This window comes from Ornithorhynchus anatinus, chromosome 9, assembly GCF_004115215.2.
Source record: "Ornithorhynchus anatinus isolate Pmale09 chromosome 9, mOrnAna1.pri.v4, whole genome shotgun sequence".
Lineage (NCBI taxonomy): Eukaryota > Metazoa > Chordata > Mammalia > Monotremata > Ornithorhynchidae > Ornithorhynchus > Ornithorhynchus anatinus.
In genome coordinates this window covers 49,488,859-49,502,241 of record NC_041736.1, presented here as the reverse complement: position 1 = coordinate 49,502,241, position 13,383 = coordinate 49,488,859, and the positions used below count along the sequence as shown (strand labels likewise).

Below are 13,383 nucleotides of genomic sequence, written 5' to 3'. Positions count from 1 at the left end.
CTTGGTGTGTCATTTTCTGGAAAACAACCCCCCCCCCCCCCGCCCCCACACCAGTCCTGCTACTACAAAGTGCTTGGTGCAAGTGTGAGCTGCAGTTTTTATCCACTGCCAAGAAATTTGTAGAATAGTTGAAATCAACCCATTAGTTTCCACCTTTTGTCATATCTTTCTGTTTATGATTTTGAGGCAATATCTCATGCTTTCCCTTATAGATATGTGGGTTTTAATATGTAATCTATACATACAAATAGCTAGAACTGGAGCAGGTATGTCATTGGTCTTTCCTACTGCATTTGCTCCGAGCACCTAGGCATAGGATGAGTTAGAGAAGAAGCTTGAAGCATGTTGTGAGGAATTTTGTTTTATGCAGAGGGACAGAGAAAGCCAACGGAGGGTTTCGAAGGCAGGAGAGATGTGGAATGAGCAACGGTTCAAGAAAATAATCTGTGAAGCAACGAAAAGTGTAGAGTGGAGGTGGTGAAACCTTGGCAACTGGGAGACCAGCGAGGAGCCTGGTGAATAGTCTAGCCATGTTGACTATAAGCTCCTTGTAAGCAGGGTTCACATCCTACCAACTCTGTTGTGTTAATACTTTCCCATTCATTTAGTACAGGGCTCTGCATCTAGTAAACCTCAATAAATGCCATTGACTGATTGATATGATGAACTCGTACCAAGGTGGTACCAGTTTGGGTGGAGAGGAAAGAGTGGGATCTGAGAGGTGATGAGTAAGAAAAACTGACAGGATTTGACTGTAGATTGAATGTGAGAGTGGAAAGAGGTCAAAAAGTCTAGGATGGCACAGAGGTTGTAGGCTTTCGGGACAGGAAGAATTGTGGTGTTTTTGACCGAGGTGGAAAAGTTAGGGGGAAAGTTCCTTCCTGGTTTAGAAATACTGAATTTGAGATGCTGGTGGGCCATCGAATTGGAGATGTCATGGAGGTAAGAGGAGATGCAGGACTGGAGATTGGAGGAGATATAGGGCAAGAGAGAGAGATTTGGTGATTGGCTTGCAGGTAGTTCAGTGGAAATATACCATGCTACATTTAAGGATGACTTGCTTTACATTGCTGTCTCTGTCCAGATTATCTAATTTCTGTCTCACAACCCTCCCAAGAAAAAGTGCCATTTTCATCAGCACCTCTGACAAGTAGAAGGTGATAGCTGGTTGTCATGAGGAAGAAAATATATTCAAGCTGTCATATGTTCAATGTAATGATGTAGAACCAAAGTGAATAAACCTTTTAGAGCAAACTACTGCTCAAAAAAGACAAAAATAAAGATTTGCCGATAGGAAAAGAGCTAATTTGATTTTCAGCTGATTTGCCCATAATTTTGAACATTAGGTACTAGGTTGTTTTTTGTCAAAAATTTTACCATATGTCTAATAATAGCATTTTAAATGAAGTGGGCCACTTTTTCATTAGCCAAAGGTAATTAAGTTTTTAACTTTACCCACCAGCTTGTCTGCATAATAAAATCCCATTAAATAGCATTACCAGCTTAGAAACGTAATTCACAAAAGACCAGGGGCTTCTCCTCCCTCCCTCTCTCCTAAAAGAATATTTAAGCCTGTCTGACTTAAATCTTTGTAGTGAGGCCAACGCTGCTTCCCGCGTTGGTAGAACAGAGCTGGTCTTGGTACCTAGGGGTGTCTCCCCTTTGCTTCCGTTCCGATTTCTCCGTAGCACGCTGCTGACAAGGGCTCAAGGAGGGAGCTGGGGAGAAGATGGCAGCACAAAGCAGGTTGGACCAAATCGTTTTTCTCTGCCTGAAGCAAAGATAAACCTGCTTCTAGAGGATACTAGGGGAGGGCAGAGGGAGGTTGCTTTCTCAATCAGTGATTGGAATATGTTGAGCTTCATGTATATGTGTGCATGCGAGTGCCTAATATACACTGAGGTTCTAATTTTATTTAAATTGAGGGTTACCTCCTGCTGTTCTTTAAAACAGAATTAGCCACCTGGGAGAAGTTAAGCCATAGTTGAGTTACACTGTCTCACATACACACCAAAAAATGTATTACCCTTTCTACTTGTGAATTGAGGTGCCTTTGCTGAAATTCTTAATAGTTTTCAAGGGAGAAAACCACACATCACCATGTAATCATAAATCCTATGGAGTTTCTTAACTGTTGCCGGGGACTGATCTTTATTGTTCTAACAGTGTTAAAAATCAATATCCATTCATCATCAAGCCATCCCCAGGGTCCTTTAGAATTACTGTCCCAGACATTCCTCCTCCTCCTTTCTGCACCACCAAGCAAACAAAATGAAAAGAAAAGAAACCTCCTGGCGGTGCACGAGAAATAGACACATAGAAAGATCATTTTTTTCCTTTTCTCCACTTGCCTTTTCTTTAAGATGTGGTAAGGAGGACCAGAAATAACCTCACTAGAGAGAACAGGACGAAAGGGATGGACACACCCCCCCCCACACTGTTAGAAAGGACGAGTGGTATAATTTCTTTTCCATTCTCATATAACAAAGTTTAGGGATTCATCTTAAGATCAGAGTCAGGTTAGCGCTGGAGAAATTTGGAATCTGCACCCCATTTTGCTTTATTCATTTAGCTTCCTTTGTCCCCTTTTTTGTAGTCTTTTCTGTTCCCCTTTCTCTTTTTCTATAGAAAGTGCCTTATTTTTTAGGATAAGTAAAGACAGAGTCCTGTAGTTGGTCTAGTGGAAAGAGCACACTGCTGGAAAACGGGACATCTGTGTTCTAGTTCTCCAGGTCCCCTTTGCCTTCCTCTTTTCTTGCCTCACCTGTTCTTTGCTGCCATCTCTCCCTCATTTTCCCTGGCCCTACTCTTCCTCAGTGGCACTGCCATGGAAGCCAAACAGCAGAGGCTAAATGGAGATCAGCTTGCAGAACTGCTTCCTATTCCTCTCTACAAGTTTCTCTCCAGTGCCACGACTGTCCTCTACAGCGCCCCCATCTGAGCTCAGTTGGGTGGACGGGAACAGTGCCTATTATTAAAGTAGATTTATTAGAATAGTTAACATTTAGTTTTGCTTTAAATTATATTTGGTTAAAGCACGAATTGGACAAGATCCTGAGCACGCTATTGCTTTAGTGTAAATTAAACCCTTTGGGAGATGTGTTAACTGGCTAGGACTCTTGCAGTAAGCACTTAATACTACTGGTTCTCCTCTCTCTGTGCTTAAGAAATTACTGTCCCGTGGCACTAATAGGGGTGGCCCGATGGAAGAAACACAGGACTGGCCATCCTGGAGACCTGGGTTCTAATCCCAGTTTCACCAGTTGCCCACTGTGTGGCCTTGGGCAGATCCCTTAGCTTCTCTGCATCTGTTTTCTCACCTGTAAAATGGGGATTCAATACCGTTCTCCCTCTCGCTTAGAACTTAAGCCTCATGTAGGACAGGGACTGTGTATGATCTGATTGCATGGTATCTGCCAGATGTCTTAACTGATGGAATTTATGGAGGTTACTTGTCCCAATTAGGTCTTAATCTACAGACAGAATATTGTATCTTAATGCCAAGGGAATGGGGATCATAATTAAGGATTATGAAGTGCATTGTAGTTACTGGATTAAGAGCTTTTCCATTGTAAAGCATTCACCCTGTAGATCTATTTTTAGACCAATCTGAAGTTTAAATTCTTTCCTCTTGCTATTAAAAATTGCAATAATATTTGACAAGCTTTATAAATAATCAATGTAGTGGTAACAAAAATGAGGAGCTAATACAATATATATTACTCTATTTCATGATTTCTCTTTTTCTATTTTTGGAAGGTACTGGAGTAACTAAAGGGAAAGGAAAAGGAAGAAGTGTTCCAGTCTCTCAACAGCCGGGGAGAAAGCGATTGCCTTTATCAGATTTAGAAGACGCTCAAGAAAATGAAAGCGATCAGGGGAAGAAATTAAGAGTGGTTGAACAGGAACTCGAAGGAAGTCTCAGTTCAGAGGTAATTTTTTTTTCCTTTCTCAGGTATCCTCTTGGGGATAATTACAGTAGGCCAGGGACTTGGTTAATTGGGATACAATTGAATTTATGCACTATAATTTGATAGAATTGAAATGAACATTAGAAATTATAGCCAAGCATACTTAACTGCAGAGCTAAAAGAACTCTTTACAACTGCTGAATTTTGGCCCATTTGGGTCTTTGAAATCATATTCCAGGTCCTTTTTTATTTTCTGCTTAGTTTTCTTGCTTCACTCCGTGCATCTCTGCATTAATTTCACTTCAACCTTCATTCATTCATATTTGAGTGCTTACTGTGTGTAGAGTGCTGTACTGAGCGCTTGAGAGAGGACAATACAACAATAAACAGACATATTACAGATATTTACATAAGTGTTGTGGGGCTCTGGGGGGGATGAAAAGAGAAAGCAAGTCAGGACAGTGCTGAGGGGAGTGGGAGAAGAGGAAAGGGGGGTTTAGGGAAGGCCTCTTGGAGATGTGCCTTCAATAAGGCTTTGAAGGGGAGGAGAGTAATTGTCGGATTTGAGGAAGAAAGGCATTCGAGGCTAAAGTCAGGACAAAGGCAAAGGGTCAGCGGTGAGATAGATGAGATAGAGGCACAGTGAGAAGGTTAACGTTCGAGGAGCAAAGTATATGGATTGGGTTGTAGTAGGAGAGTAGTTAGTGAGGTAGGAGTGGGCAAGATGACAAAGTGCATTAAAGCCAATGTTGAGGAGTTTTTGTGTGATGCGGAGGTGGACAGGCAACCACTGGAGTTTGAGGAGTGGGGAAACATGCCTTGAATGTTTTTGTAGAAAAATGATCTGGGCAGCAGAGTGAAGTATGGACTGGAGTGTGGAGAGACATGTGTCTGGGAGGTCAGCAAGGAGGCTGATGCAGGAATCCAGACAGGATATGATATGATGGCTTACTGACCTGCCCACTCCCATCCTCTTCCCTCTTTAGTCTACCTTACATTACATATGTGCGTAGCATTTTTCTAAAACACCATTAAGAGTGCATATCCCTCCATAAAAAAACTCCAATTGGCCCTCAAATATGTATTTCTCAAGTGTTATTTATCCATTTGCTTTTTTTGTCAGTCTGTTCTCACCCTCTATTAATTGCGGTTTGGTCGATTTATCTCTTTTCCATTAGACTCCAAGCTTCTCAAGGACAGGGATTGCATTTTATATTTCATCTGCAGGTACCCTAAGCATCCAGTACAGTTCATTGTTCACATTAATTACTGGTTAAATATAATAAACGCACTTGATGAGGATTGGCCTTGTATTTTTTCCCCCACACAGGAAGTAGTTAGACCAGTTTCAGGGACAGCACATAAAGCCAAGGTGAATACTGCCGAGGCTGAATCACCGAGAAGTGAAAGTCCTTTGGCGAGACTTGACTGGGAGCCCAACGGTGATGATGCCGAACACACACTAGATTCTAAAGGCAAGCACTGCACAGAAGCAAGTAAGATGGACAGAAGTGACCCAAGGGGACATTCTGGAAATCCTGAGTGTCATGAGAACAAGTCATCTCCATCACACGCTTCTCAGATTGAGACCCAAGACCTTGATCCTGAATTAATAAATCCAGACCCTGAAGCTTCTAGTTCAGCTCCAAACAGAACTGTTCCTCAAAGTGTTCAGGAAAAGAAGCATTGCAGAATACCTTGCATGTATGGGAAGACTTGCTACAGGTAAAATAGGGCTGCAGGTATTCTTGGTGGTCTCTTGATTCATTGTTTTGATCAGGGTGGGCGTAATTGTTGATAACCTTAAGGTCTATGGGCTAGTCAAAATTTCCAACTTGGATTAATTTTTATCTTTGTCACAGTGCTTATCTTCAATTATTTTCAGTAAAACTCTCATTTGTATTACCGCAGATGAGTGTATTGTAGTCAAATATTCCTAGAAACTGGGTGGATGTTGAAGTACCTCTTATTGGTTTCCAGAAACTCAGGCATATTAGCTGTAATTTCAAGCTTCTAGCTTTACAAAGCCTCTTAAGCTGTTCAGCATTTAATAGCCTGTAAAATCATGTTTGCAAAGAGACCCCAAGGTCCTTCACCCATCCTAAAGCTATCCTGTGCCAATCTAAACCAAAGAGTTGTGAACTGGTGAAGTGATATAAAATTACTAGTTCAACAGAATGGCACAAACATCTAGTACAGTAGAGCGGGACATTTTGCAAGAAGCTGCATTTTAGTGGATTTAAAGGTCCACTGAAATGTTTCATGTTCTCCTGCTTACTTCACAGAAAAAATCCTGTCCATTTCCGACAGTTCAGCCATCCTGGAGATAGCGATTACGAAGATGCGGACGAGGCAAGTCAAGATGATGGTGATGAGAGACCAGAATGTCCTTATGGAGCTTCCTGTTATAGGTGAGGGAAATGACCCCTGATTACTATAAATATTCAGTGGTTTTCGTCTTCTCTTTGGACCCGCCCAGAAAGAAGATTAAATTCTGAGTTGAAGCTGCCAGCAGGTTATATACCAGCTCCTTAAAAGGCAGAAATCATGTCTTCTACTTTTTTCTGTATGCTCTAAGTGGCTACTACAGTATCCTGGGCCCCATAGGTGCTCAGTAAATATTGTTGACAGTGATAATGATGCTGTAGATGAAGATGTCCCAGAAGCAGGAGGAGATATGAGGTTGTAAAGGGTGCGAGAGAGGTCAGTCTGGGGATGCATATTTGGGATTCTGTGGCATAGCAGTGGCAGCTGAAGGCAAGTTTCCCAATGACCTTCCCAAGCAAATAGACGTAGAGCAAGAAGAGCCTCGGACCCGGAATGAGCCTGATTTGAACACCCATAAGTAAAGAGGAAGTAGAGGAAGAGCAGCAAGAAAAGGAAATTGGAAAGGCATGATTGAGGAGGAAGGAAGAAAATAAGGGGTAATACTCTTAGTCCCATTATTATCCTTTAATGTTATTAACCAAAAATGTGGTGCTGATTGATTCATATTTGTACTACTTTCTAGGCAAAACTGAAATTTGTTTTAGGGATTTACAAGCTGTTCACTCCTTTGCATCTGAATTTGATATGCGAGAGTTAATTAGGTTTATTTCTATATGCATTCAGGGAAACCTAATGAATTAAAATGATGAAATGTTTGTTTCAATTCTAATTTAATTTGCATGAAAGTTATTTTGCATGAAAATTAAAAGACAGATATTAATTTGGCTGTTAGTTGCAGATGGTAAAATTTTTTTTTACAAAGGGGCTGATTTTTAAAGGAGCCCACTTTAGACACTAAGTAGACCCCTGCAGCTACTGAATAGAGGATACTTACCCAGTGCAGTTTGCAACTCGTTTTCTACACCCTTACAGGGACCCACTTACCCACTTGTCCAATAGAAGTGGGTAAATATTCCTGTTCTCCTTCTTGCTACCACCTTCTCACTTCTTTTCCTAGGGAAGCAAACTGCAATGGAGGAAACTGAGCTCTGGAAATGTGGTCCTTAGTCATTTTATTTGCTGCCAAAGAAGATTGTTGAAGAATCATCCCAAATGAGTTATAAAATAAAGTGTCTAGATTCTCTAGGGTTCAAGATGAGATAGGGCTGAAAAGGAGTGGAAGAAGAGAGAGAGAGAGAGAGAAAAAAAAGTTGGACAATGGAAAATTCAAACCGCCAACATTTGGATTTCAGTTCTCAAACACATCTTCAATTAGGAACTGGGTCCTAATCTTCCATTGCGAGTCATGGTGTCCTTGCTCATGTTTCAGAACTAAAAAACACACCATGCTCTAAATCATTTTTCAAATGGTTCCAGCCAGGTTATGATGACTTTCTATGTCACAGAGTGAGACTTCAGGGAGCAAAACAAACATCAGGTTGAAATAAATTTGCAGATCCTGCCTGCTTAGGCAGTAATGATAGAAAGCTTGAAGTAATGGCTAAACTCAATAAATACAATTAAATGACTAAAAGGAGAAAGCATAGGGAGAGAGCGAGAAAGGCAGAGAAGGAAAGGGGGAGAGAAGATTCTTAAGTAGGGAGTGCCCTGAGCGAACGGAATCGTACCTAATTCCAGCCTAAGTACTATTTCCCAGCACTTAATAAATGCTATTAACTACTAATCATTCTAGAAGAGTTAACGAAAAGATTCATTGTTGTTGTTGCTATTATCCTCCTCTTTCACAGTTGCTAATAGTTCCACCACCTTCCAGCCCAACCAAAGCTGGGTTTTCTGGTGCGGCTGGTTGCATTGTCCCTGTCCCACACCTGAGGGTCCAAGGAAAGGCTGAAGATGGGTCATTTTGGCAGCAGGAACTGTTGCCAAGTAGGAAGGAGGAGCAGGAGCTTCATCCTCCTCTCCACCATCACTCCTTACCCCCTTCCTTTCCCTCCTCTTCCCCCACCCCATTGCTGTGCCCTGGCCACCACATTATATCCCCTCCTGATACCCTGTTTTCAGCTGGGAACTCTAACGGATCCTACTCTAGGCCCTTTTGAGGCAGGATGAAGCCCTCTAAAAGATGGCCCTTCCATCCAATTCAGGAAATCTTATCACTTTAACAATTGGGTGGACATAACTTATAGTGGGGAGGGGGATTTAAGAGATCCTTTCCACTACAGTAGAGAAATTTTGAGTTACCGCAGGTGATTTTTTGGGTGAAATTCACTCTGATAAATGACCTTTTGCTAGAGTTATATTAACGAGAGTCTTTACGATGTCCACTGGGAGAAGGATAAGCTGAATGTGAAAGAGCGGTTTCTCAAACAAAACACTTTTATTCTTCCCAAACTTACTCTCTGATATTGTAGTTTTAGCCAAGGTAATGAAACTTTGCATTAAATGGATGCTGCCATTTTACTACTCCAATTGGCCTAGGAATTCTGTCAGGCATGGGTTGAACCATAACCTGGAATAGTTCATACATTGGAGCAGTTTAAAAGTAAAAACATCCACCTTCACCTGCTCTATGACTGCATGCTTGATTACTAGCAGAGAGAGAGGTAAGAAGTGGAAGAGAAGTATCTCCATGAGATCAGTGGGACTGGGCTCTAAGGAAAAGATTTTTTAAATGTATAAACAGAAAAATCCCTCTGCATTCTCAGAGGGACTTCTTAGTTACGAGAAGGAATTCAATAATGAAACTTTTTTTAAAGGTGTTAAAAACTTTAACTAAGTGAGTGGCTTATAAGGTTGAATGTATTTCTTTGCATTTAAAATGAGTAATTCCCCCCGCCCCAAATTGAGTTGCAAATTATAATTAATAGGGATGTTCAATCTTGGATTATTTGGGTCGCTTTTCTCCCCTCAATTTACAAAAATGGACATAATCTATAAAATGTTAAAGTGTTATGGCATGAAGTAATATGATTTAAAAATCATGATGAAGCCACACAAAGCACAAGTCATACTGGAGCAAACCTAGGTTTATATAAGGACAGCCAAGATGTGGGTAGGGACGTCAGTCTCAGAAAGTATTCAAGGATCATGTATTGATATTAGTACAAGAATCCTGGCTAAGTCCTACACTTTGAGTAGAAAATTCAAACCACCAACATTTGGATTTCAGTTCTCAAACATGTTTTCAATTAGGAACTGGTTCCTAATTGTCCATTGTGAGTCATGGTGTCCTTGCTTATGTTCCAGAACTAAAAACACACCGGGCTTTAAATCATTTTTCAAATGGTTCCAGCCAGGTTATGATGACTTTCTATGGCATATGCTGAGACTTCAGGGAGCAAAACAAACCTCAGGTTGAAACAAATTTGCAGAACCTGCCTCATTAGCCATTAATGATAGAAAGAAGATTAGCTGAAAGAACTGAAAAACATTAGTGAGTTTTAGGGCAGAGAGGGTTTTTTTTTTCTTTCCAAAGAAGGATATGTCTTCCTTAGTGGCTCATGATTTTTTCCTGGATTTGCCCTACTGACAGCTGTCATCCCAGGTCTCATGTGACTCTTGTCTGGCCTCGTCACCCTCCTCCCAAGCTTGCTGGAGTGGGGGGAATTCTATAACCCACACCAGGGATGCAGTGGGTTGGGAGGACGGGCAGAACTGGATGGGAGATTATCAGGGTTCCTGGGGGAGGGCCTGGGAGAAAATAGTAGACTAGTGGCCCCATAAACGGGAATCTGGTGTCTGTTCAGGACAGTCCATGCCAAAGCCATCTTAAGATTTAAATTGGCCCTGTGAGGATTTGGTTATAAAGGGATTCTTACAATAGAACCTTCCTTTTAAAATTCAGTGCGTATGTGTATGTTTGTGATGAAATAGGTTCAAATGCCCTTTCATTTCAGTCATTACAAATAAGGAAAATTGCATGTGAAAACCATCTCTGGAAAAAGATTAAACCTCTCTACTCTTTTTCTAAAGATGACTGTTTTTTTATAAATCCCAGGATGTTTTGAAAAGTTACTAGAGTAGATCTATTTAAAAACAACCCACATAATGGGAGTGGATCTGTCACATATACAGATGCGGAATAAATGGAACATTGATTGTCAAGACAAGTTGCAGAGCAAGAACAATTTATAAGGGTAGTAAAGCTTCCATTAATAAGAACAGAAGTACAATTGGGCCTTCTAAATAATATGTACAGTTTTTGAATATTCCTGACCCAAACTCACTCTGCACCAGCTTTAGGAAATTGCATTTATGGACAGAGAAAATGCTTTGGTTAAATGGTTCCACAATACCCTCAAATGCTGTTGCAAACGCCTAGAAATAATTGCGTTTATCAGAAAATATTCATGAGGTTGGAAGTTCTCATAAGCAAAAAGTCTATGATGGCTTCAGAGAGTTGCTGCTTGATTTGGAACAAGATAACATCAAATTAGATCATTCCATATCATGAAAACATTAGATACTGACTTGAATATTTCTGATTCTAAAAGATGTTTCAAAATACAATCTACTTTTAAAACACCTCTCCAAAGGAGAGATTGATATGACTGTGTCAAGCCTTATCAAGGGGTCTAGTATTTGATAGACTGAAGAGTTTGTGGCCGATTGAAGAACTGGACATTGTATTTACCTTATTGAAAGTAAAAATAAGCCACTCTGATATAATTAGTTTGCTTCTCCTGACATTTAGAGTTTCCCAGAATTGATTCATTTGTTTGGGTAACAATCCTTTCGCTGAATTAGAACACTTGGGCAAAGGTTACTATACCGCTGTGTTTTTCCAGAATATATGTTGACAAGAATATAAATGAGCATGAGTGCCAGGTCAGGAGAATAATAATAACGGTAATAATATAGTGCTTGTTAAGTGCTTACTAAGTGCCAAACACTGTTCTGAGTACTGAGGTAGATACAGTTAATCAGGTTAGACACAGTCCGCCCCACATGGGGCTCATACTCTTAATCCCCTTTTTAGAGATGAAGTAACTGAGGCCCAGAGAATTCAAGTGATTTGCCCAAGGTCACATAGCAGACAGCTGCAGAGCTGGGCTTAAAGCCCAGGTCCTTCTGACTCCCAGTGCTGTATCCACTAAGCCACGCTGCTTCAGAAGCATTCTAAGGCTCCAGATGAAGGTATAGTCAACCTCCACTGGAGGTTGTTAATGGAAAAGAAGACCAGCCGTCTCTTTGCCTCTTCCTTGGCACTTCTGAATCAGTTCATCAGTGCTATTTATTGAGCACTTACATTGAGTGGAGCACTGTATTCAGTGCCTGGGAGAGTACAGTGTAACCGATGTGGTAGACATGATCCCTACCCACAAGGAACTTACAGTTTAGGGAGGAGCTTTTGAAGCTGTGCTTATGGTAAATATACAGTGACGAGGAATGAGATCCTGATCGTTTGAGGCTAAACTGACAAAATAAGACCGGAATCTGGACAGGAAAGGCTCAAAGGGGCCAAGCAGCACATGCCTCGGACTCCTCGAACAAGGCAACCCAGTCCTGAGGTGCTTCAGGGTTAGCAGAGCTACTACCCAACAAGGGCCAGGAGTATAAGCTCTTTGCGGTCAGAGTACAGGTCTACCAACTCTGTTTTATTACACTTTCCCAAGCACTTAGTAAAGTATCCTGCATGGCAAGCACTCAAATTCTTTCGATTGATTTGAATGATTTATTGGAGTTCCTACAGGGATAAAGAGTCTTATCAGAATTATTCCCTCTCCCGTCCCTCCTTCTCTCTCTTTTCTGCAAAAGTTAATACTACACAGAAGTGGAAAGAGCCTAGGCCTGCGAGTCAGCAGACTTGGGTTCTAATCCCAGCTCTGCCACTAACCCAGTGTGTGGCCTTCAGTAAGCTCCTAAACCTATCTAGGTCTCAGTGTCCTCATCTGTAAAATGGGAATAAGAGCAATCAGGGGTCCTCTGTGTGGTCAGGGACTGTGTTCGATGGTAAATGCTTAGTAGCATTTGAAAAGTATTAGAAGTTTGGATTTTATGTTAGTACAGCGCATTGCACATAGTGAGCGCTCAACAAATAAGATTGATGGCTGAGTGAAAGATTAAGTCTGAATCTTATAGGTAATATTGACATATGATTTTGGACTCTCACATGCAGTAAGAACCCCAGATATAAGTGTAGTTGAAGAGGAAAATAATTCCTTTACAACAAAATGAAATTTGGGTCTAATTTTATCTGTACAGTGTATAATTTTGAGTAGCTGCTGTAAATTTGAGCTTACTATACCCCTCTGTTTTTCCAGAAAAAATCCCCAGCACAAGTTAGAATACAAGCATCCTGAATCCCCAGGTAAACTCTTTTATTCTTCCATGCCTTTTCCTACCTTCCACTGTACTTATGACCTGGTCTTTTAGTGTTTTATCTTCCTTGTTTCACAGTTGAATTGTTTAGTATTTTTGTGCCCTTTTGGGCACCATCTCACAATTCTTATTCTGCGTGCCTGTCTGCTCCTTGGTTTGTGTGACTGTTGGGGGTGGAAGGAAGGGCCAGATAGACTGATGTGAATTTCCCATTGTGAATAAATTTGGATTGTATTTTATGCACAGTAATAATATGACTTTAATAATTGAAAGTATTTTCTATGATTATACAAAAGATTTAAATATTTTGGCTGAATCATATTTCAATCTCTCTCTCTCTCTATATATATATATAGATATGTGAATTTGTATATAACATTTTTTCTTTCTACAGAGACTAAAGCCAAGAGATCCCGAAGGGCAGCTACTAAGACAGGTTGGTAAATAATACTCTTTGAAGGAATTCCAAAGATGGATTACTGCATCATGAGAAAATAAACAGCCATATTTATTGGGCATTTACTATGTGCAGAGGACTGTACTAATTGCTTGGGAGAGTACTGTACAATAGACAGTGCTTGGCACATAGTAAACGCTTAACAAATACCATCATTAATTAGCAGACACATTCCTTGTACATAACTAGGTTACACAAGAAAGAAAAGCTGTCGTAGTCCTGTAGATAATGTATGTCACCTACAGAATTAGTGAAGAAATCATTAGGTGATTAGTAATTAATAATTAGTAATGATTAGGTGATCAT

At 40.6% G+C, this 13,383-nt stretch overlaps 1 protein-coding gene across 3 annotated transcripts in view; it reads left to right on the top strand.

Annotated features, from left to right (window-relative positions):
• APLF (aprataxin and PNKP like factor) overlaps positions 1–13,383 on the top strand; it is a 30,254-nt gene that overhangs the window by 13,245 nt on the left and 3,626 nt on the right. For 2 of the 3 annotated variants that reach the window (XM_029072175.2, XM_029072176.2), the window contains 5 exons: positions 3,760–3,932; positions 5,242–5,636; positions 6,197–6,322; positions 12,563–12,609; positions 13,015–13,056. In XM_029072175.2, coding sequence (XP_028928008.1) covers positions 3,760–3,932; positions 5,242–5,636; positions 6,197–6,322; positions 12,563–12,609; positions 13,015–13,056 — 783 coding nt within the window. Of the gene's footprint in view, positions 1–3,759; positions 3,933–5,241; positions 5,637–6,196; positions 6,323–7,356; positions 7,549–12,562; positions 12,610–13,014; positions 13,057–13,383 lie in introns of those variants that run through there. The other variant, XM_039913063.1, reaches the window with a different exon arrangement.